The 25271-nt window shown below is 41.8% G+C and overlaps 1 protein-coding gene across 2 annotated transcripts in view; it reads left to right on the top strand.

Moving 5' to 3' along the window:
* The first annotated feature begins 787 nt into the window (after positions 1-787).
* The window catches only part of map3k7 (mitogen-activated protein kinase kinase kinase 7), a 45019-nt gene continuing 20535 nt past the window's right edge, over positions 788-25271 (top strand). For both annotated transcript variants that reach the window (XM_084315004.1, XM_084315003.1), the window contains exons 1-9: positions 788-1008; positions 1500-1618; positions 2556-2666; positions 2880-2945; positions 3283-3328; positions 4650-4788; positions 11322-11450; positions 20143-20267; positions 24900-25030. In XM_084315004.1, coding sequence (XP_084171130.1) covers positions 1523-1618; positions 2556-2666; positions 2880-2945; positions 3283-3328; positions 4650-4788; positions 11322-11450; positions 20143-20267; positions 24900-25030 — 843 coding nt within the window. In that variant the 5' untranslated portion in view covers positions 788-1008; positions 1500-1522. The remainder of the gene's footprint in view (positions 1009-1499; positions 1619-2555; positions 2667-2879; positions 2946-3282; positions 3329-4649; positions 4789-11321; positions 11451-20142; positions 20268-24899; positions 25031-25271) is intronic.

The raw sequence follows: 25271 nt of genomic DNA, 5'->3' as shown, positions 1-25271 counted from the left end.
AGCAGCACCGCCTATCTGTATGTGTGTCATATGATGAATTGAAAATGGGGGACCCTGATGGAAACAAGACGAAAGTCTTTCTCAGGTCTGCATCCTCTTAACAATTGTATGTATTGAGCTGTACTGTACTGTACCCATTCTGCAATCTGTTAATAAACTTTTCAATCAATCAATCAATCAGTATTAAAATAGTATTTTCTTATTCAATGTCCATACTGTTGCCATGTGCATGTATGGAATTGCATAATATATTGGTGACTACAGGGTTGTACAAATGCATACATTTGCATGATGGTAGGCTATACCTTAAAATATGGTATACCCCCAAGCCCTAATTTGGGTGCGTGCGTGTGCGTGTGTGCGTGCGTGTGTGGTGGGTCTAGCTTAAAAAGGCATGCATGTAAGTCAATGATGTCCCCAAAAGTGGCCTAAAATGTGTGTGTGTGTGTGTGTGTGTGTGTGTGTGTGTGTGTGTGTGTGTGTGTGTGTGTGTGTGTGTGTGTGTGTGTGTGTGTGTGTGTGTGTGTGTGTGCGTGCATACGTGCGTGCATGTGCCAATTTCATCATTGTGCATTTTTTCAACATAATGCATTTATTGCACAATATTCGGCCATAACTTAAAAAAAAACTAACAAAAAAGAGATAATTCATGAAATTATTCTTAATTCCTAATACTAATACCCAATGAGTACCCCCCCCCCCCCCTCCCCAGTTGATGTGGTGTTGTTTGGGTCCACACCGCTGGAGGGACAGGATGCAGTGAGCACACACTTCCTGATGGAGCTGCTCCTAGTCCTGCGGAGAATCAAAATACACAGCAAACTAGCAAGACTAGTTTAATGGAAGAGCAGTGAGATCGCTTGTCGAAAAGTTATGTCTGTCTGTCATATGGTTAGAAAAAGGCACTGTTGGAAATTGGACACTTTTTTCAATATTTTGTACATGAAAAGTGGAAAATAGCCCCATGTCCAGAGAGACCCTGCGCTGGTGGACAGTCTACTACGACGGGTTGGTTTGAAGAAGCTAACTGGCTAGGAGGCCAGTCGAATAGCATGAAGATGTTTAGCTAACGTTAGCGAACACAGCAGAGGCCTTGAGTAAAGTCTGTTGCTAGTTAGCAAAAGACAGCTGATTGTTTTGAATGTTGGTCAATGCTTGTCCATATTGGTAACATGGCAAACACTTCTAATTGACAGACAAGCAATCCACCTCTTGTTTGCGCGTTAGCACAGTAGCTAATGACGACTAGCTAACGTTACACCAGCTGTATGGCTAAGTTACGCTATAACTTGACAGCTCGTGATCACACTAAGTTTTCAACGTAACTAGCCTGTCTGAGATGTAGAGGCTTACCGTTAATGTCGCTCAACTACTGAACATTAATGAAGTGCAACTGCAGTGCGTTAGGAAAGCTTGTTTTTCCCCCAAGCATCTTTTGCCATGACGTGCCATCAAGTCTAACGTAAGTCGTATTCTTTGTTTTGACTTCACTTCTTTAGTGAGTTACTAGCTATAGCTAGTAATGTCTCTTGCAACATTGCCATCCGCCGACATGCTGGAAACACCTCCTGGATATCCCTTTGAGGAAATCGATTATGTGGACATTGATGTCGAAGAGGTAGGTTGTTATGCCTCAAATGATAATATATATCCCTATCTTATATGAGCCATTATTGTCAGGTGTCAGTCAGTTGTACAGTTCAACACTGCTTTTCAAATAAAGTCAACATTGCTATTTTGGTAATATTATGGAATACAACTTAAGTCATCCGTATTTACCAACAATAGAGGCCTTAAACAGAATATTAGTGTAGTTCTCTTTCTTCCAGTATGGCTGCTTGATAACCACTTTCAAAAGAAAATGCCTAATTTCTGTGACACTGGAAAAGCATGATATTAGTGATCTACTGTGACTTGTTTACAAGATCCAGTAATATGACATATTTCCCATATATCAACACATGGCTTTGATTGATTGAAAACAGATTGCAGAATGGGTACAATACAGTACGGCTAAGAGGATGCAGACCAGAAAAAGACTTTTGTCTTGTTTACATAAGGGTCCTCCATTTTCAATTCATCAAGACATTTATGACATACAAGACATACAAATATACAGTACTGTACTGTGTAAGAAAAAGAGATTTTGGCATTTACCGGGGCCAGTTTCTAATTGCAACCAACCATAGGTGCTCTTTGAGAGCGGTATTGAAGGAGGGTAGGGATTCACATTCCTTTACGGCTGTGGGTAGGGCATTCCACATTATTGTGGCATAATTGCAAAACGTGTTTAGTCCCTTGTTTGAGCCGGATCTGGGTTGAACATGATTTGTGGAACTCCCTCTGGTGTTGTGGTCATGGACTTCACTGACCTTTAGGAAGTATTTTGACATGTACATGGGTATCCAATCATTGTTTTGCACATGAACTGTTGTCTCTTCCATTGTACAAAACTATGGTTGCTATGTTACAGGCAGCCATGTTGGAAGATGGAGAGCTACATGAACATTCTGTGCAAGCCCTCTATTAGCTAGTGACATCCTTCTCGTTTTCAGGTGGTGGGAAGAGGCGCCTTTGGTGTTGTTTGCAAGGCCAAATGGAAAGGCAAAGACGTGGCCATCAAGACTATCGAGAGTGAATCTGAAAGGAAAGCCTTTATTGTTGAGGTATTTCTCTTTTCCTCTTTAATCAGCTACTTACTACTATGATGTCATCACTTACACCTAATGTTTACGAGTTACACAGACAAGACCTTTTCTAATGTTTGTTTTATTCAAGGTTACTTCTCCACATTATAAGGGCAGATTACCTCCTAGATGTGTCACATGACTTAGAATTTGGGTACCGGTGGTGCTGATCGATTGTTCTTTGTTCCTCAGCTACGGCAGCTTTCACGAGTGAATCATCCCAACATAGTTAAATTGTATGGCTCTTGCAATAATCCAGTAAGTCGACTGCGCCGTCTGTGTTTATTGTGGCTGTTTTGCCTAATGAATTCTGGTAACGAGTTGCTCTCCTCAGCAAGGCTATATATTATACCTATCTTGATGTAGCCTAGATCTCATTGATTGATTGATTTGATTGAAAACTGTATTAACAGATTGCAGAATGGGTACAGTACAGCTCAATACTAACAACTGCTAAGAGGATGAAGACCAGAAAAAGACTTTCGTCTTATTTACATAAGGGTCCTCCATTTTATATACTCCTGCTACCACTTCGTTTGTGTCTTCGGTGAGCCTCTGAGTCTGATTCCTTATTCATGTCTTATTCTCTGCATAGGTCTGCCTGGTCATGGAATATGCAGAAGGCGGGTCTTTGTACAATGGTGAGTCTTCAGGATGTTGTACTTAATAAGACACGACTACTACAAATGGTAGTACATGGGTCCATGCAACTATTTGTAAAACAAATGGAATGATCCTGGGAAGACACAAGAATAAGCTCCCTTCATTTGGGTTTCCCAGTGCTCGCATGTTTAGCCTTTTGTCCAGTTCTTGTAATGTCAATGCATAGTGACCTACCTGCATATTGTCCCAAAATATTGGACTGTGTCCTGCATTATTGCTTCCTTCATTGTTACTGAATCTCTGTCAAAGTTACACACTGGAGCTATGACATCATAACTTTGAAGTGATTCAGTTAATTTGTGAATTATGAAAATTATTCACTGTCTGGTTGGATTTGATCTTATGATGAAATCAGTGAAGAGAATCTAGGTGTGAGAATCTAGGTGTGTGTGTGTGTGTGTAGATTTCTGAATGTTACTGTAAGGGTTCCTAACTTGGGGGTATCCGATGCTGTGTTGTATCAATTGGAACATAAACCCATAAACATCGCTAACTGCAATCAAATAGGTCTATTTCATTAGCATGCTAGTGGCTAGGTAGATAGCTTGGCTTCTGACCTGCTGATGCTATGGTGATTTTATTTTATGTTCCATTTGATACAACACAGCATTGGAACCGAGTGGTAACGTTAGCGACTAGCATGCTATGTATCTTGTCTTTCCCAATTACAGTCAAATGGGTCTATTGTGGCTAGCTCTAGTAACGTTACAGTCACAAAGTGGGTATATGACTGTAGTACGCATACGTTAAAAGCATCCCGACGGGTGCTCGGTCTTAGTTCAGGGCTTTTATCCTCTCCCCACTCAAAACATCCCCAAGAGCTAGCTAACTGGCTGATAGGCTAGGCTTCAACGACAACCACAGTTCTTAGTTTTGTACCTATCCCCATTAGGAAGCAACCATCGCCCCTGAGGGGAGAGGCACACTGCAACCCACCCTCTTACAGTTGTTGTTTTCTAAATAACCGCTCCCAAGATTCACGGTGTCATTTTGACATAGTGGAAAGTGGAAATATCCACACACAGTGTTGCTATTTCCAATAGGGAGAGCTGACATGTGTATATATTCACCTAAGGCTCCATTAAATGAGATGTTTGTTATATTGAGGTGCTCCCTTCCTTTTTAAAAGCTCAGCACTCTTGCGTCGGTACCGTCTTACACCTAAAGAGTGGCATGGGTGCATCCCTAGTAGTCACTGTGTCAGTTTATTGTCAGTGCTTCTGTTTTCATCTCTGTAGTGTTCTGTGGTAGCGAGTGACTGTGTGTGTGTGTGTGTGTGTGTATGTTCTCTGTCCACAGTGCTGCATGGTGCTGAGCCCCTCCCCTTTTACACCGCCTCCCATGCCATGAGCTGGTGCCTACAGTGTTCCCAGGGCGTGGCCTATCTCCATGGCATGAAACCAAAGGCTCTCATTCACAGGGACCTCAAGCCCCCCAAGTATGCTCCTCCTCTCCTCACACTGGCTCCTGTCTTCTGTCTTTGTCTTCACCACGCAGATAGCCTGAATTTCAGGATATTGACAGCCCATATAAACCTCCCTCCTTTTCTATTTATTAATTTATTTTTAACTTTTATTTAGCCAGGATAGGTTCGCTGAGCACAAATGCTCTTTTTCAGCAATGCCCCGCTTTACACTAAGACAGTTACACACATTCACACCCGGGAGCTGCCCAGTACAACCACAGCCTTGCTCAAGGGCACTCCAGTGGTTTGTATTGAGTGATGGGAGAGCGTTTCTCATTCACTTCCTGTCGAACCGGTGACTTTCCGGTCACAAGCCTGATTCTCAAACCTTTAGGCCACCGCTGTCCTCATTGGCACAGGCTACTTCCACCAACAAAACAGCAATTTCCATTATCCGATCACTGGTTCTTTGTTTACCAAAAGACCCATCTCCAGGATGAACAACAACAAGTCTTTGAGCTAGCAAGCTACTCATGATGGGAAACTTTAACAAAAATCACGTTCTCTCCTGATGCTATTTTGTAATAAGTTGCATTTTGTGCTTAGCACCGCCCCAGGCAATTGTGATTTGAGTGTGTTTTGAGAAATACAAACAACCCCTAGTCTTTCCCCTAGTCTTACCCCTAGTTCGCAGTGACATGTCTCTTGCACTGGCAAAGCACTAACGTAATGTGGAAAGAGGTCTGGCTATGCAAGACTACCATGCACTAGGGTTGCCGCGGTGATGTGAAATTTCTCATGACTAATAAACTCATGAGAACACTGGTATTAATGGTGACTCCGGGCATGCCATACAAAATTACGCTCAATATCTGTAGAATGCTTACTTTGATCTTTAACGTTATTCGGCTACATTGATCTGTTACATCTAAGTCTGTTTTTAATTCATTTTCAATAATTAGTATCCATTTGTTGGACAGGGTTGACATTATGTTCTAATTGAAAAATAAACCAAAGGACAGTAATGCCTTACATATATTTTATATCCTTTCATTGACGGATCAATGACAGATCAATGTAGCTGCAGCCTTATTTAGCGCATCACGCAAACATACTGTTGCTGGTCTGGACTGGTCTTCAGCTCCTCTCCAGTCGAGCTTCTGCAGGATTTAATCAGAAATATTTCAAAATGTTCTGCCTGTCCTAGAGGCGTGAACACTTAAGGTAACCTACGTGCGTTCAGCGTTTCTCTGATTGGCCACGACGCCGACGTGACCGCGCGCTAGCCCGCCCCCTTATTGCCGCCTGCCGCTCCTGTGTGTTGCAGCGCGGTACGAGCGGCAGAGGTCCCTCGCGGAAATGTAATGTGTGCCATACTGTAGGTCGCATAGGTAATATTAATAGGTTGCTGCGGCATTATGCATTCGTAATCCCCCCTACATAATAACCATGCAGGTTAATCAAGCAACGCTCGCGCAATACCTATCTTAATAATAAGTAGGCAATTGGCACAAGTGTAAATTATACATTCGTCACTCAGTTTTAATATCGACGGATAGCTCAACTCGTTCGTCAGCTTGCTATAGAGCCTATGGTTCGAATCACTTCAATTTTTTTTCTTTTTACGTTTAATTAATTTATCATCTCTATATAAACGTAACTAGCTATTCATATCAATCGAAAGAACGTTCATCTCCGATATTTAAACATGGTCCCCAAAATGAATGGAAGCGAATGAGGAGCCTGACACCTGGGAGGAATGGGGGTGTTGCAGCGTTGGGGATGTACAGTACACACTTAACTCTGTATTGTACAGTACACTTAACTCTGTATGTACAGTACACACTTAACTCTGTATTGTACAGTACAGTACACTTAACTCTGTATGTACAGTACACACTTAATTATGTATGTACAGTACACTTAACTATATGTATTGTACAGTGCACTCTGTATGTACAGTACACACTTAACTCTGTATGTACAGTACACTCTTAACTCTGTATGTACAGTACACTTTTAACTCTGTATGTACAGTACACTCTTAACTCTGTATGTACAGTACACTCTTAACTCTGTATGTACAGTACACTCTTACTGATTAACTAGAAACTGTACATTGTAACGCAACGTTATATAATGTTATTTCGCGTTTTTATTCATAACGTTATTTCGCGTAACAACACTGTACATCAGTGGAGGTGAAGCACAAATTATTATATTATATTATATATTAAATTATATTTTTTAAACAACATTTTGGGGACCATGTTTAAATATCGGAGATGAACGTTATTTCGATTGATATGAATAGCTAGTTACATTTATATAGAGAGATGATAAATTAATTAAATGTAAAAAAATAAAAAATAATAATTGAAGTGATTCGAACTTGTCACCGACTGACCATAGGCTCTACAACAAGCTGACGAACGAGTTGAGCTATCCGTCGATATTAAAACTGAGTGACGAATGTATAATTTACACTTGTGCCAATTGCCTACTTATTATTAAGCTAGGTATTGCGCGAGCGTTGCTTGATTAACCTGCGTGGTTATTATGTAGGGGGATTACGAATGCATAATGCCGCGGCAACCTATTAATATTACCTATGCGACCTACAGTATGTGACATGTGAAATGGGGGACCCTGATGTAAACAAGACCAACGTCTTTCTCAGGTCTGCATCCCCTTAACAATTGTGTGTATTGAGCCGTACTGTATTGTACCCATTCTGCAATCTGTTAAATAAAGTTTTCATTCATTCATTCATTCACACATTAAAGATGGCGGCTTGCGTTCTGAACGAGCGTATTCGCGAAGGAGAGCGCTCTGCCGCGGGGGCGTGCTAGGCGTGGTCACGTGGGCGTCGTGGCCAATCAGAGAAACACGGAACGAAACGCTGAACGCAAGTAGGTTACCTTAAGTGTTCACGCGTCCTAGAGCCTCCTTTCTCTCCTTCACGGAAAGTTAAATCTACCCTCAGTGAAAGTGAAACTTAACACTTTGATGACCAGCCATGCAGTGCGCCTTACCCCCGTTGAATGCCACCACCCACTTCAATGATAGTGTTGTGAACGCATAAACTATGTGTCTAATCTGGCTGTCGCTTATCAATGACTTGTTTGCAGTCAAAATTGTCGAAACGTATTGTTTTTTAATCAGTTCATTTCCGTTTTATACCATTTTTAAAAACCCTCGTTTTCTTGAAAATTTCAGGAAAATATAAAGATTCTGTGATAAACGTCCTTTACTGGAATATTCTGGAATACACAAAAAACCGTTGTCATTTTTCGGCCTATTTATCAATTGTTTTAAAATAAACGCTAGATTATCGATAGTATATGTGTACGTATGCACGCTAGAGAAGCGAGCTGAAAAACCGATTCTCTCATTTCCTGATCAGCGCACACACACACACACACACATATGGCACACGCTGATATCTCCAAAAAGATTATTCCAATTCCTGATCGCCATTCCAAATATCGATCGCGTTTATTGATTCAGCGCTGGGTACTGGAAATATGTATTCCACGCTGTTTTGCGGCTCGGCAATGACTTGGATCTCTTCGGATGGCTTGCCGGAGAAGTAAAATGAGGAAACTGGATTTCCCCCCCCCCCTCCCATGTATTTCATTCAGTCTAATCCAATGGGGTGCAGTACAACAGGGAGAGACGATAGGGGGCGGTATTTTCCCAATGGAGCTCAGAAAGAGTTTGCAGCACTAACGTGAGACTAGATTGATGAAATATGAATTCAAATAGCTAAAAAAAAAAAAACGCTTTGTCGTCGCTGGCACTCAACGGTCGGCATGAACTAACAACATATAGCGTCGTTGGCACTCAAAGTGTTAAGCTACTCTGTACTGTGACTCTGCTGCACAGCGACCTATAAAATAGATGAACATCGGTTGGAGTATTGAACATGATTTTCCATACCTAAGCTCATGACAGTGTTTTATATAAAGTCCTTCCAAATATTGTGATATTTATTGCCTGGTGTAACTCATCTTGTACTGCAGTGATATACTTTATTAGTTAAGCTATCTAGCAGTGCTCTGATTGACCGATATGGGATTTTCAATTGGCCGATGACCAATATGATTCTTTTTTTGTATCTGATAAAAAACAACAAGTTAGCCTGATAATAACAAATGCTACACAATAATGTCTCTTCCTTTTTTTAATAGACCCCCTTTTTTTTTTTTTGCCAACAAATTTATAGGACAAAATACATTTGATTGAAAATAAAAACCAAAATATTGATTTATTTGTTGACACAAGGCGGAGCGTTATCATTTTCATCTATCGGCCATGTGGGCGTGTGGTCTGCCGGAATGATGAATCCGTCTTATCACTAGCTATGACCCAATATGGCATAATACACTATTCCCCTTTTAGTCACACTCCTGTCATGCTTGGCTACTTGTCTTCTGTACTTTTCCATTCTGTTTCTGTGTGTTGAAGTGAGGAGTTGTGTTTTACATAGTGGTCCTACTGATGGATGTGTACTGCTGCTCTGCAGACTCCGGGGGGAGAGACGCCCCCCAGGCAAGACTCCTAGACTGTGAGAACAGTCAGTTGGACCAGCTGCTCCATTTCCTAGTGATCTGTCCTGGAGTTCCTAGGAAGAACTGGGGCATGCATGCACGCACTATGACCACCACCACGTGGTCAATAGGCTTGGGCGATATTATCGTTTATGTATCGTGCATGTGGCCACGATAATGGTCCACATGTGTCCCTGATAACAGAGCGATATTCAACACCTGTTATGAATCTTGTGCTATAGTCAGTCTCTTGCTTGTTGTATCAAAAGCCTATCAAAACAAGGTAACATTATGTGAGCCTACACTCTGACCCATATGACGTTACCGCCTGTAGTCTGACTTAGTGGAAAAGACTTTGGAAAGATGTCATCTCTCATTAACAAATAATAATAATCCTAACGTGATAGTCAACAGTGGCGAGACTGTATGAGGGCAGTTACCTTTTGAGTACATAATGTCCATACAGTTGAAAAAGACAGTTTCATATTTTTCTTTTTTTTTCTTTTTACTTTTACGCTGAACTCTTGTCCCTCCTACTGTAGCCTGACTAGCCTCCTACGGTAGCGTCCTAGCTCTCCAAATTGCACAGCATAAAATACGGTAACCCATAGGAACAAACTACTCCATAAGGCGCAAACTACTGAATATACTATATTCTTTTATTTTTTTATTATTATTATTTAGCATTTTTACAGCTTTTTTGGTCACGCATGACCGATAGAGGAGAGGGAGAATGGAAGGAGATGTGGGGAAGACATGCGACAAATATCGCCGGGAGCGGGAGGCAAACCCGGGACGGCCGTGTAGGTGTGCGAGGCACTATGCGGTGCGCCACGAGGGCGCCCGAATATACTATATATTCTAACAGAATAAACACCAACTGAGAAGGTTTAGTCAAGGTTTAAGCAAACAAAATGCATTATAATATCAACAATATCAAGCCGCAGATAACGCTACACCATTTCCGATGTGAAAAAGGCAGTCAGGGATAGTTGTATGCACTGATGATCACTGATGTGGTCAAGTCTTAATTTACAGCAAGCACTAAGTCCAAGTTTTTCTTAAAGGGGAACTCCAACATTTTGGGAAATTAGCTTATTTAACATCTTCCCTGGAGTTAGACAAGAAGATACATACTTTTTTGTCTCTGTGCGTGCATTGAGCTTTGGGAATAGATGCTCCGTTAGCATAGCTTAGCTTCATCACTGGAAGTGAGGCAGATCCGTAGCCTTACAGTGCCTTACAGTGTATTGCAAGGTCTGACATTGACCAAACTTGATATGCATGACCTTGGTGGGCTCTAGGTCAACTCCTGAAAAGGGGGTCAATGTCAGACTTTGCAATCAAAAGTTAGGGGGCTAATAACCCTTGCCATAATTTCAGTGTGCCCCCTAACTTTTGATTGCAAAGTCTGACATTGACCCCCTTTTCAGGAGTTGACCTAGAGCCCACCAAGGTCATGCATATCAAGTTTGGTCAATGTCAGACCTTGCAATACACTGTAAGGCTACGGATCTGCCTCACTTCCAGTGATGAAGCTAAGCTATGCTAACGGAGCGTCTATTCCCAAAGCTCAATGCACGCACAGAGACAAAAAAGTATGTATCTTCTTGTCTAACTCCAGGGAAGATGTTAAATAAGCTAATTTCCCAAAATGTTGGAGTTCCCCTTTAAAGCAATAGCATCAGTAGGGGAATTTTGCCCCAAGCCTAGTGGTTACATAGTTTCACATAGAGTTCTAAATGTATGCTTATTTGAGTTATATTCATCCTTCAGATTTCTTTTTTTGCCATACATTCTGTTTTAATGAAAGGTATTGAATATCTGCCTCCTGCATTATCAGCATTGGCTTTTAAAAACACATACCGGTCTACCACTAGTAATAATCACACAAGAGCATAATGTTTGTACATAATGTCATTGTACAAGTCAGAGGCTTCATTGATCATTGAGCTTTTAAGACCGTCGACTCGTCTGCCTATCGTGGAATGTTTGTTGTTGCTTTTGTTTCAGCCTATTGCTGGTGGCCGGTGGTACGGTGCTGAAGATATGCGACTTTGGGACAGCGTGTGACATTCAGACACACATGACCAACAACAAAGGAAGTGCAGCATGGATGGCCCCAGAAGTGTTTGAAGGCAAGTATGAGTGGCGTCACAAGTGTTTCAAATGCTTTGGCAGTAACTTTTTTTTTACCTTTTTTATTTAACCAGGTAAGTCATTAAGAACTCATTCTTATTTACAATGGCGACCTGGCAAAAGGCACAGCCTTTTGAGGGATAGTGGGCAGGGGGTAAAAGAAATACAACAAGTTTAAAACATGGTAAGACAAACAGAGTAAAGCAAAACAGCCACAGCAGGCAATGCCAAGAAGAGCCATGTGTAAGATGTCAGAAATCAAAGCAATGTGACTTGCTTTTTTCTTGTGTGTTTGTCCACTTTGCTCTTATGTCCTGCTCAGGTTGGGATTCCTTTCCACCCTGTTCCCCCTCGAGTGGGGAAGGGAATCCCAACCGGAGCACGACATAAGCACAAAACGGCCGTAGCGTGAATATGGTTAATGCTGGAGAGTGTAGGAATCCGACTCGGTACCAAAGGTGACAAAGTGGTATTGGTGCGTTGCTGCTTCAAAGCCTTTACTGTGGAGAAAGTGATTGTATTTTTTTTTAACCAGGTCTCCATTATCAAAACCATAGTCTTCTTAACACCCCACTCCCCCTTCATCTCCAGCCACAACAAGGTCTCATTAGAAAACGTAAATATAGTACTAATCGACCACAGTAAAAAGGTACATAATGTACGTTATATTATAGCCATAAGTAATATGTGACCAGGCACAGACTTTAGGTCTTATTGAGCAATCTTCAATACTTTTTTATATGATATGAAAGTTCAGGTTCATACCTTCAAAATAAGCCATCACTTGTACAAATCGGGTAGATACTTTTCAATCTGTCTTATTAATAGGGATGTTAGATATTGGCTTTTTTACCGACCAAGTTTCAAGTTTCTTTATTAGTTGTCATACAGATATACAGAATACTTTGCAAGAAATGCTTCTTTCTGTTTTGCTCCTGAGAGTGTGCTAGATAATAACAAGATAGTATAAAATAAGTATAATATAAGTATAAAATAGAAAGTCAAGAAGTCAAGTACGTAAACAACAAAATTGTTCAGTATACCTATATATACAGTATGTGCAGCTGGTACAACAATGGTGAGGTATAGCTTAGCTTGTGGTGCCACCTTGTGGTGGTGAGGTGGAATAAGGAATGAGAATGCTGTGCAATTTCCTTACCAATAATATAAAGTGTGTTAGTGTCTAAAGTGGGTGCTACAGTGTGTTGTTTATTTAAAGTGAGTGTGTGTGTTAGGGCTGACCTTCGAATCTTTTTTTGGAATTCGAAGCTTCGGGCCGAGATTCGATTTGAATTCGAAGCTTCGAGATTAAAAAAAAAAAAGGAATTATAATTTTTAATTTGTTTATGTTGTGGGACTTGTACAACACTTTGTTCAACTTTGTCAGTGCTGTAAAGTTTAAACTTTTTGAAATCTTAGACAAACAAAACACTTTGCTTTCATGAAATATTGTAAGCCGAGCGGTCTCGACTCCCGGAGTCAGCATTGCCTCTGGCTTGGGCCGGCCGTCATACTAACTCGTTTGGCTGAGTTAGGGGGAGGGAAGTCGTGTGTGGTAATCTGGCGTTGTGGACAGCGACACCTACAGGTCAGGTCTGGGCGCCTGCTCAGCGGAAGGCAGGAAGTGATGAAGGCAGCGTTACACTTCACCAATGAGAGTCCTCGCTGCCAGGTGAAAAGAGAGCCACTGGCTGTCTCTGCATGTGTCGGAGGAAGCATGCGGTTGATTTCAGGGTTCCCTTGTACTGACCAGTAGGGGGAACATGCGCACAACGACCAGGTAGGGGAGGGGTGGAATTGGCATAACGTCTAAATTGGGATGGGGAGAAAAAGAGAAAAAATTGGAGAAAGAGAGGATTAAAAAAAAAAAAAAAAAAAAAAAAAAGTAGCGCTGTCAAAATTATTGCTTTGATTTTGGAGATTAATTTAAATTATTTAAAGCATTAAAATAAATTAATCTAGATTAATCTATGGAGTGAAAAATCTTCAATGTTCTGAACTTTCAGCAGTATATTTGCTTGTTCTTTTTTTTGCGAGAGAAACTATTCAAAGAAAGCTATTAGTCTTTGAATCTAAATATACTTTCTTTGTGTTGATTTTACATTAATTCCATGATTTTACTCAAGTAAATATCTGTTACAAGCTTCGGTCTTAAGTAGAAAAATGCTATTTTTAATCTAGATTAATTACAGCAAATTGTGAGATTAATTAGTAAAAAAAAATAATCAATGACAGCACTAATTGTAAGCCGTCATTTGAGGCTTTATAAAAGCAGCACAATGAACACAAATCTGTCAGTGCAGAGTCCGATCTCATCTTAAATAACAAACAGCATTGCTTGTTGTAGTTAACAAAGAGAGGCAGAGTTGATTTTGCAAACAAAAAAAATTATTTTATTTATTTTATTTTTATTTATTAAATAATCGATTTTTTTTTCATATTCGAATCCCATGCCCATCGAACGAAGCTTCGAAGTATTTAAGACGGCCCTAGTGTGTGTGCTGTGGGTGTGTTGATGGTTTGTTATTGTTCATTGAGCATCCTGATGGCCTGGGGATAGAAGCTCCTTCTGAGTCTCTCTGTGCTTGCCTGACCGCAGCAGTTCAAAGAGGCAGTTGTTTGGGTGGCTGGAGTCTTTGATTATTCTCTTAGCCTTGCCCATGCACCGCTTGTTGTAAATGTCTTGGAGAGTGGGAAGCCCACCTCCAATTGTGCGTTCGGCTGAAGGGGCCACTCTGTAGTCTGCTACGGTCTTGTGCAGTGCTATTCCCAAACCAGGAGGTGATATTGCCAGTCAGTATGCTCTCTGTTGTGCATGAGTAGAAGTTCTTGAGGATCTTCTGACTCACGTTGAACTTCCTTAACACTTTAATCGCCAAGGACGCCTTAACTCGTCATTCCCCGCCATGCTAATTCTGCCAATGACGCCGTAACACGTCATTGAGATCAATATTTCAAAAATCTGTGATCGCAATCATATTTCTCCCGCGGAGACTTGAGATCTACTGTTGATCCCCTCTCAACTCTCCAACGGTTCAAGAGCGCCATCTGGTGGCCGATCGGCGGATCGCCCAAACCGGAAACCGGAAACGGAAACTGGTGCTCATCCAAATTCGGTCCGATCACTCGCTATAGGTCCCGGGACTCGAGCTCGACACAATGGATAGCAATCCGTTACCAATAACTCGATAAACAACATGATTTGGACTTATATACTATTATACAACCTGGAGATGGATCGCATATTTCAACATCCCATAATAGGAATATTTTTGCTCATCGCCCAATGGCCCGAGGAGACTGGGGTAAGTTTCAGCGTTTATTTTTACCGTGTTCGATACAAACTGCTCTAATGATCATATCACCCACATTACATGAATCATCTAACGTTGGCCACGGAATTATAAACGACCCCCCCCCCCCCATCCGGTCAACATCAGATGATAAGTAGTAACTTCTAGAACAGACCTGGGCATTGTACGGCGGGATGATTCTGACCGGCCCGCGAAAGATTACATGATAATAATAAAAAAAATAAAAAATAAAAAAATAAAGATTTTTTTTTTTTTTTTTTTTTTATACTTTTTTCTTTTCATGTCAACGATCACACGTACAATATACGCTTACCTAGGCTTTGACTTGATTCAACAACAAAGCAGTCGTGGCAAGCCGAAAACGGTCGAAGGTGTGGTTATTTGAAGTTTGGATTTTTTTTTCACAACTGAGGTAGGTAGATTACATTTTTAGAGACTAAAGTACAGAAAAAAGGTACCGCTGGGTACCGGTATCGATTCACAGGTACCGGTACTGTATCGGTTCAAATGTGAACGGTACCCATCCCTACTGAACACACAACTGCAGGGCAAGGGCATTTTTGCTCATGAAATGCATAGCCATGTGAAAGCCTTCATGACAAAGTTGCAATTAATTTCAAGGCAACTAGGCAGCAACAATCTCAAACACATGAAAACCCTGAAAGAAGTCAAACCATCAGCTGATCACCGGCACAGGTACTCATCCATGTTGGGAGCACTGCATGATGAATTTTCAAGGCGTTTTCAAGATTTCAAAAAGGTTGAGGATGAAATGCAGCTGGTTTCCTCTCCCTTTACCTGCAGTGTTGATAGTGCACCCACTGATGTTCAGCTTGAACTCATTGACCTGCAGTCTGATTCACTACTGAAAGAGCACTTTAAGTCAGCATCACTGCTAGAGTTCTACTCTGCTCTCAAGGAGGAGAACTTTCCAAACATGAGGAGACATGCTCAGAAGATGTTGGTTCTCTTTGGATCCACCTATATGTGAACAGACATTCTCAGTCATGACGTTTACCAAGTCCAGGTACAGATCCTCTCTCACTGATGAACATCTGGCAGCTGTGCTTCGCATCTCCACCTCAGACATGCAACCTGACTTTGATGGACTTGTTAAAGCTCAACAGAGACTGGATTTATCACACTGAATGAAAGAAAAAAAAAAAGCTGAAGAACACTAAAATGTGGAAATATAACAAGTGAAATGGGACACTTGATCTTTTTCTTTTCTTTGCACAGTTCTGAAAACATTAAATGTTTAATATAGGCATGTAGAGTAAAAAAGGCTACTGGGACACTTTTCATGTCTTGTTTATTTTGGCTATAAGATGATGTGATGTCTTTAGAAAGCTAAGAAAATCCTTGTTTCAATAGTATATGAAACTCAAAATAATAACTATTTGTATAGCACTTTTTCATACATGCCCTTTGTTATTAATGTTTCACATTTTGTTTATCATTTTGGAAATAAATTCTATTTGAATAAATGATATTTTTGAAAGCTAACCTCACCTTTTAATTGCCAAATAATAACATACACTCTTACCAGGGGTCAAAACAATGCCATTTACTGCTTTTTATATAGAAATAAAATGTATATTATGCATAATTGAGTTTGGAATTTTGGCCCGGCCCTCCAACATATTTTCAGTTGCTCATTCGGCCCCCCGGGAAAAATAATTGCCCACCCCTGTTCCAGAAGCACGTCCATTTGAATTTTTTTATCTGGCACCGATCGCTATCAAACTGTATTTGATCATCAATATAATGCATTTAGGGCTATAAATCACGTTCTGCAGAAAACGATAAAAACATATTTATACTTTAGACCGTATTTTAGTATGAATATGTGAATCAAAAAGTATAACGTTCCTGCATCCTGAACGATAGATAATTGACGTTGAATGGGCCATAGTAATGTCAATTTAGCAATACAATTTAAAAAGTTATAGCCCTGCAAAGAAGGGGAACTTCTCCATAGACAAATAGAGCTGGCAGAGGATGGTATAATGATGTACATAAGCGTGGCAAAGAAAGTGTTAAGCGCCTAAGGAAGTAGAGGCGTTTTCGTGCCTTCTTGATAACACTGTCAATGTGTGTGGTCCATGTCAAGTCCTCAGATATGTGGACTCCGAGGTACTTAAAACTAGGGATGTCCCGATCCGATCACGTGATTTTCCGAAGATCGGGATCGACCAAAAAAAATTGATTTTGGAGGTGGGAGCTACAGGGCGGTAGTCGTTGAGGCAAGCAGGCTTGGATTTGTTGGGTACAGGGATAATGGTGGACTTCTTCAGACAGGTGGGGATGACAGCCTGTTCTAAGGACAGGTTAAATATGTCTGTGAATACCAGGGCCAGTTGGTTGGCACAGACTTTTAGGACGCGGCCGGGGATACCGTCCGGTCCTGCTGCCTTCCTGATATTCACTTTCTTAAAGGTCCTCCTCACCTCATGTTCTGTTAACCTGAACACTGAGTCTCCATCGGCAGTGCCCCCCCCCCCCCCCCTCCATTGCAGTGGTTTGTAGGCTGGTGTTGTTATTCACAGCCTCAAACCTCGCATAGAAGGTATTGAGATCATTTGCCAGTTGGATGTCACTGTTCAGCTTGAGGGAGGTGCCTTTGTAATCTGTCATCGTTCTGAGGCCCTGCCACATACCTCTAGAGTCAGCCTGTTTATACTGAAGTTCAATTTTATCCCTGTTCCTGATATTGTCCAACTCTTAATTTCCGATACCGATATCAACCGATACCGATATATGCAGGGTTTCCCCCTCCATAAAATGGAATAATTTCAGGTAATTAACATTACATATCTCTTGTCGTGGAATTAACACTACATTATGCATACTTTTGACAATAAATAAAATCAGAATTTGTTCTTACTTGCTTGCCTGGGTAAATAAAGGTTAAATAAATGTAAAAAAAAAAAAATTGGAAAACCGATACCGATCATTTCCGATATCACATTCGCAGGACTGAGGCGAGGGCGGGAGTGGCAATTTTTCAAAATAAAATACCCGGAAGAATTTTAAACAACTTTATTCTTTCTTTGTGGCCCGGTACCAAATGATCCACGGCCAGGTACCGGTCCGCGACCTCATGGTTGGCGACCTCTGCTATAGAACCCTCTCTCGATACTCCGTTATGTGCAAGCAGTGCGAGTCTGACTTGCGGAGCGAGCACTGGAGTATTATGCCTTATTCTATGCACACTGCCAACCAGCCTTTATGCGACGGAGAGATACACTTTCAATTTTGACGGAGAGAAGATAATCTCCCGATTCAGATACAATTGAACACAAACTGTTCCAAAGATATTAATGTTTCTCTGCATATTTTCACACCGCCAACAAAGTACTGGGCCCGTTGTCTCGGAATGGATTTTGGTGCCAGCTGTAATTTCTGCGTGTCTCCTCTCCGATAATTAACACATTTACAAGTATTTTATTGTAATTTATAAGTTTTGCAAATAAGGAAATGGATAGAGAACATTTCAAAGCACTCGAAATTGCCAATATCTCAATTTCAACTTATTTCAGAATTTTGCGACATTTTGGGATTTTCTGAAGAATTGTGAGCTCCGGCACAATCCGACCTAGATCGTGCTGCGTCACATATGTATGTGTTGTACAATTACGTTTTGTATCTGCAAAAGTACAAAAGAAACACAGCAACCAGGAGATGAACCAACAATGATTGTAGTCGTGGGTGAGTGCTCTCACCACTAGACTAAAGGCTCCACCCACCCTGATATTTTGTTATGATATAAAGCTAGGGTTAGGGTTAGACGGTTATGGTTAGTTTAAGGTAACAGTGTGGTTAAGGTTACAATAGGGTTAGGGTTTGGGCAAGGCTATTGGAAAAGTGTGTCTTGGTAGTCTTGAGGTAAAGGCACTTGCCTCCCATGTGTGTGCCCTGGGTTTGTTCTAGCAGGGGAACTCAAAAGTTTTCTGAAAACATAAACGTTACATTTATTTTATGTAATTTGTGTACTTATTTGCAATATGTACACATTGCACATTTTTGATAAAATACATACCGTACATATACTACTTATGGCTATAACATAACGTACAATATGTACCTTTTTTCCTGTGATCGATTAGTACTTTATTTACATATTTTAAGCGAGATCGGGCTGCCAGCCACTTCAGTCGTAGACTAGCTCTCCCCAACACAGAGACACACATCTATTCACTCCTAGTCTCCAGCTTATTTGAGGGGGGGGGGGGGGTAGCCTACTCGCCTAAGCACACCGATTCAGGTTTATTTCCCTTGAGTGATTACAGTGTTGTAGTGTTGTTGTGTTCTAATGCAGCCAATCGCCTAATGTGTTACTTTGCACCGTTAATGTGCTCTTGGCGAGAGGGTCATGGGAAAACGGGGATTATGAAGAGGTAGTCATTATCTCTTCTTTTTGGGAGGGACTTGCATGACTCCTGTGCAATTAAAACAAAACTCACATTTGCCCCTGTAATGAACTCCTAACAGTTCATTTACACGGCTATGAAATATCATGGAAGTGCTCCTGCACACAGCGGTATTAATATAGGCATGTGTGAGGCAGGCTATGATTCTGCTAATAGGCTTAGTAACCGAGCAGCCTAGGAGCTATTCCATGGTGAAATAGTTTTTCCATCACCTCGCCTCTCTCGTGCAGGTGAGAGAAATGCTCCATCAAGACATACCCCTCCTCTCTTCTCAGACATGCCACAGAGAATGACTTCCATCAGTCAGTGAGCTAATGTCCAGCTGAGTTTCTGTTCCTTTTCGAAAGGCTCAGTAATGGATGTATTGGATACCGGGGTCGATACCACCAGCTCAAATGGAGGTATATGAATTTCAGAAGTCTTGAGGAAGAGCCTTGCTGTTCGAAATGTCACTCACTGTATAATACAATTCCTTCAACGGGAGCCATTTGATGTGCGGATCTACTTGTAACATGTAAAACATCAAAGCTAAGCTAAGCTGTATATTGAACGTTCCTTTACTTACACTTTTTACCTACTTCTTTATAACTTTTTTACTTACTTTTTTTTACTGTATGAAGCACACTCCCAGGGGCTCATACAGAAACAAGCATTTCATCGTAAAGTATTCTGTATTTTATTGTGACAAATAATAAACAAACTTGAACTTGAAACTTGAAGAGACTTGATTTGCTGCCTTTCTTCCACACATGATGTTGGGAGTTCTCAAATGGAGAAAAGTGGATCATTTTAGTCCGGTGACCCCATATCAAAATGTAATGGTCCAAGTTTATGTTTTCTTCAGCAAAAGCAATGCATTGGATCGGTACTCTGTAGCAGCGTTGGCAGTGAAGAAAGTTGACCGGCTGCATCCCTTATTGTCACTGTTGATCCCTGTGTTCCAGGCAGCAACTACAGTGAGAAGTGTGACGTGTTCAGCTGGGGGATTATTCTCTGGGAGGTGATCACCCGCAGGAAGCCCTTCGATGAGATCGGAGGGCCAGCGTTTCGCATCATGTGGGCGGTGCACAACGGTGAGTCGGTGGCCGTGGAAATGATGGGAGAGATGGTCAAAGAGCCAGAGGGTGATTGGCGTAGGGGCCAGGGTTTTCATTGGTGCCGGTCCATGTGTCCTGGAAGTTTTCAATGTCTTGGACAAATGGACAAATCAAATATTATCTGTTTATTGAGCTTATTGCAATGAAGTTATACCCAATGTTTAATACTTCAATCAAAACAGTCACGGTTACCATTTGTAATAATTAACATTACATTACCTCCACTCTGTCTGCACTGCAGCAGCTCTCTTCACTCATAGAATGGCAAATTTCATGTGAAAAAAGTGTTTTTGTATAGGATGTCTTGAGTCTTTGGCTCCATGTAGCACAACTAACAGGCAGCCACAACTGCAGCTAGCCACAACTTCAGCGTGTCCGTATCAATAGTCTATGAACGCTGTGGAATTTGGAAATGCACAAACACAAATCGCTGTTTCAATCTTTTAGATAACACTAAGCTAGCTGTATTCCAGCGCACATTAGTCCTCTCCAACTCTCTCTTCACGCTTCCACTGTTGTCCTCCTGCACCCAGAGCCATTTATTACTACGGTTTGGCCCGGTTGGAGTATGGATGCCATGTTGTGGCCACTGAGGCCCTGTCCTGTCCGCCTGTTCCTTAATGATAAGCAAGCAGTGCAAGAATGCGGAAGCATTCTACCGTAGTGGCGTGCGGTAATGCGCCTTTCATTTTCCGCCGCCCAGCGCCCAGGTGCGTGCACCGGCGGCGGCGTGCTCGCTCAGGTGCGTGCGTGCGCCGGCGTGCTCGCGCGAGGTGCCCGCGCATGCGCATGAGATCCCGCCTTGGTTCGACACGAGCGGAGCTCAATATATATAAGTCACCGCCCCTTATTCAGTATCGAGAAATAGCTCAATTGGCAACACTGCATGGCTGTGGATCCTACAGCTCGTTTGCTGGTGAGTTCGAATCCCATAAAATATATTTTTTTTAACGTGATTTTTTTTTTAACGTGTATTCTTTCGCCGGTTAAGGTTAGGCATGGTTAAGGTTAAGGTTAAGGTTAAGGTTAGGCATTGTTTCGGAGTTGGTTAAGGTTAGAACGGTTAAGTTTAGGCGCTGTTAAGGAGCTGGTTAAGGTTAGAGTTTGTCAAAGAGAATGGCAATATTCTTTCTATGGTTAAGGTTAGGCATGGTTAAGGTTAAGGTTAAGGTTAGGCATTGTTTCGGAGTTGGTTAAGGTTAGAACGGTTAAGTTTAGGCGCTGTTAAGGAGCTGGTTAAGGTTAGAGTTTGTCAAAGAGAATGGCAATAGACAGCCTATTTCCGCGCGACAGCTCCCAAAGCGGGCCTGAAAAGAAAGGCGCTTTACCGTAGTGGCGTGCGGTGACGAATGCTTCCGCATTTTTGCACTGCTTGCTTATCATTAAGGTAGACGCGTCCTGTCCACACGAATGCAGGGTTTTATGTAACCGTGATTTAATGTGCACAGTTGCACTGTTCGTCCACACGCATCCGGGTTTTTGGAACACTGCAACCGCGCTAATTTAAAACCGGAGTCCAGGGTGAAGTTTTTGGCGCATCCCGGTTTCAGTGGTTGCGTGTGGACATAGTAACCAAGATTATTTCCAGTGTTTATGGAAGAGCTGTCGCAAGTAGCGTTATATGAAAATGATTGTAACAAACTATATCGGGGGTCCCTGATGTAAACAAGATGAAAGTATTTTTCTGGTCTGCATCCCCTTAACAATTGTTTGTATTGAGCCATATTGTATTGTACCCATTTTGCAATCTGTTAAATAAAGTTTTCATCCATTCATTCTACTAGTGTTAACATTACTAGTACAATCAATAGCGAGCGATATAACAACATTAACCAGACTGCTATATCAACAATGTTTGTGTCCATCAAGCTCCCCATGTGTAACGTTATTAAGCATTAACTTATGTTGGAAATGACAATTATCTATTAATTAATGACGTAATGATTAACACTTTAACTGCCGAAAACGCCGGAACTCGTCATTCCCCGCCATGCTCAAGTTGCCGAGGACGGCGGAACTCGTCTTTGATATCAATATTTCAAAAATCTGTGATCGGAATCATATTTCCCCTCTGCAGCCTTGACACACAGTTCTGATCTCCTCTCAATCCTCTAGCGGTTCAAGAGCGCCATCTGGTGGCAGATCGAAAAACCGGATGTCAACCTTTAACCCGGCAGGACTCACTCCATATGTGGTCCGGGCACTCGCTAATGTTAGAGAGACTCAGTCTTCACACAGTGAACATCGATCGGTGGAAATAACTCGAAAAAACAACATGATTTGGACGTATATACTATTATACAACCTGGAAATAGATCCGGTATTTCGACATCCCATAATTGAAAACTGTCTACTCCATGCTAATCGCCCAACGGCCCGAGGAGACTGGGGTGAATTTTAGCGTTATATTCTAACGTGTTCTTTACTAACTGCTATGATGAACATATGACCCACATTAGATGAATGGTATAACGTTGCCCACGGAATTATAAACGCCCCCTCGCCCATCCGGTCAACATCAGATGACGTGTAGTAAATTCTAGAAGTACGTCCAATTGAAATTTTTGATCTCGCACAGATTCCTACCAAACTGTATTTCATCATCAATATAATGCATTTGGGGCTATAAATCACGTTCTGGAGAAAGCTGCAGAAAGAGATGAAAACATACTTATACTTTAGACCATATTTTAGTATGAATATGTGAATGAAAAAGTTTAACGTTGCTACACCATGAACAATACATATAGGACCTTGAATGGGCCCTAATAATGGCAATCTAGCAATATAATTTAAAAAGTTATAGCCCTGCAAAGAAGGGGAACTTCTCCATGTTAAATAGAGCTGGCAACGGATGGTATATCATGAATTTAACCTTAGGCAATCAAAGTGTTAAAGTATTTCCACTCTATTCCACGATGCCAGTGCCTCACCAGCTAACCACACGTAAGTCAACAAAACCAGCGATCTTTGTACACTATGTACGCTAGCCACAATGCTAACTATTATAATGGCAAATCCCAATCACATTAGCACGTAAGCTAACAAAATCAGCGATCTTTTTGTGAGACTAAACTCTCCGCTCTTGGTGGTAAATTGTGTTGATGTTGGTTTTGTTTCATCAACAAATGAGGCAGAACACACAGTGAATGTATCCTTTTTTGTTTATTGCACTTTGTTCTTGCTGCAAACAAATAATGAATGCTAATGTGCATGTTCAAGCAAGGTAATTTAAAGATGGCGGGTTTCTGTTTTGTTACTGGACGTTCCCCCGTGTAGCGCAATGATAATGTAGTGACACGTTCAACCCTTCTGATTGGTTGAAATGGCCTTCATGTTTTTTTTTATCCACGTTTTCTCCTCCTGTTTTTCTGTGTTTTTTTTTCTCCCATCCCAATTTTAGTCGTTATGCCAATTCCCCCCTCCCCTTCCTGGTCGTTGCTCGCATGTGCCCCCCACTGGTCGGTCTAGGGAGCCCTGAAGTCTATCAGATGCTTCCTCCGAGACATAGGAGACAGCCAGCAGCATCTTTTCATCTGCCAGTGCGGACTCTCATTGGTGAGGTGTAACGTGTGGGAGGTCACACTACCCATATCCCTCCCTCCCTCGCTGTACAGGCGCCCTGACCGACCTATAGGAGTCGCTGTTTACAACGACCAGAATACCACCCCACCGACTTCCCTCCCGCTGACTCTGCCAATTGAGCCAGTATAACGGCCGGCCAAGCCGGAGGCAACGCTGACAGCCGGATTCGATACCAGTGTCTCTCGCGTTGGTGACGAGCGCTTAGTCTGCTGCGCCACCCAGCCGCCATATAATGGCCTTCATGTTTGAACTACATCGCCACCTATTGCTTTGGCTACATGTATATTACATCAGTTTTACAGTTGCCGCGAGTACGCGGTAACTTTTTTAAACCACCCGTGTGTACGGGGGTTTATTTATTTTTTTAAACCTCGTTGTCAAAAATACCCGTGATCGTGTGGACTGGGCTAGCTCTGCCTCACGCCTCAGGGAATTTCAGAGTGAGACTTCCGTTTGACAGAGATTTCTGTTTCAGTGGCAAAAACAAGCACTTTTAGTGGACGTACGTTACTTGCTAACCAAATAAAAATAAGAGGGAATTACTTTCACCGGACATTGTGACCCGGTGAGATTTAAAATACATCGGACTTCCACGGATTTTCCCGGTAAAAAAAAAAGTAATTACCGGAAACCCTGCGTGGGATGTCAACAGAGTGCTTATAAGTCAATCACCATGCACCCCATAAGAGTTTGGCTGCCCAGCAAGACCTGCTGAGAGAGCAAATGAGAGGCTGTCGGGGAGAGGAAATTACAAACCGTAGTCACCTATGTGGCCTGCTAGCGGTTCCCTCCCCCAACACAGACACTGATGGAGCAGAAAGCTAATGAGATACTCGACACACGTGAGGACAAGGGATTTAATATGCTGTGTATGTTCCTCTTGACATATTACCTAGCACAGATAAGACCTGGGATTAGCATGAATGAACAGGGTTTTATCCGGGCGTTTGCATGTCGTGACGCACACAGCCTACTTTCCTTGACACTGTCTGATGTGGGTGTTGTTTTGTTTTCTCTGTTCAGGCACACGCCCCCCTCTAATCAAGAACCTGCCCAAGCCAATTGAAAGTCTGATGACTCGCTGCTGGTCCAAAGACCCCTCTCAACGGCCTTCCATGGAGGAGATTGTGAAGATCATGACCCACCTAAAGACGGTAATCCTTCCTCACACGCTTGGGCCTCATTTGTCAATATTTCTGTTTGTGTAACAGTTTGAACATTTATTAAAAACACAATTACAATTTACAAAATATCCACACAAACGACTCATTATAATCTAATTGAATGAGTTTGATATAGGATTCCTATGATCATGGAAAAGTCATGGAATTTTAAACTTGTGTTTTCCAGGCCTGGGAAAGTAATGGCAAAGGATACATTGTCATGGAAATGTCT

This window comes from Notolepis coatsorum, assembly GCF_963971535.1.
Source record: "Notolepis coatsorum genome assembly, chromosome: 5".
NCBI lineage: Eukaryota > Metazoa > Chordata > Actinopteri > Aulopiformes > Paralepididae > Notolepis > Notolepis coatsorum.
The sequence above is the reverse complement of the archived record's forward strand: the minus strand, read 5'-3'. Positions and strand labels throughout refer to the sequence as shown.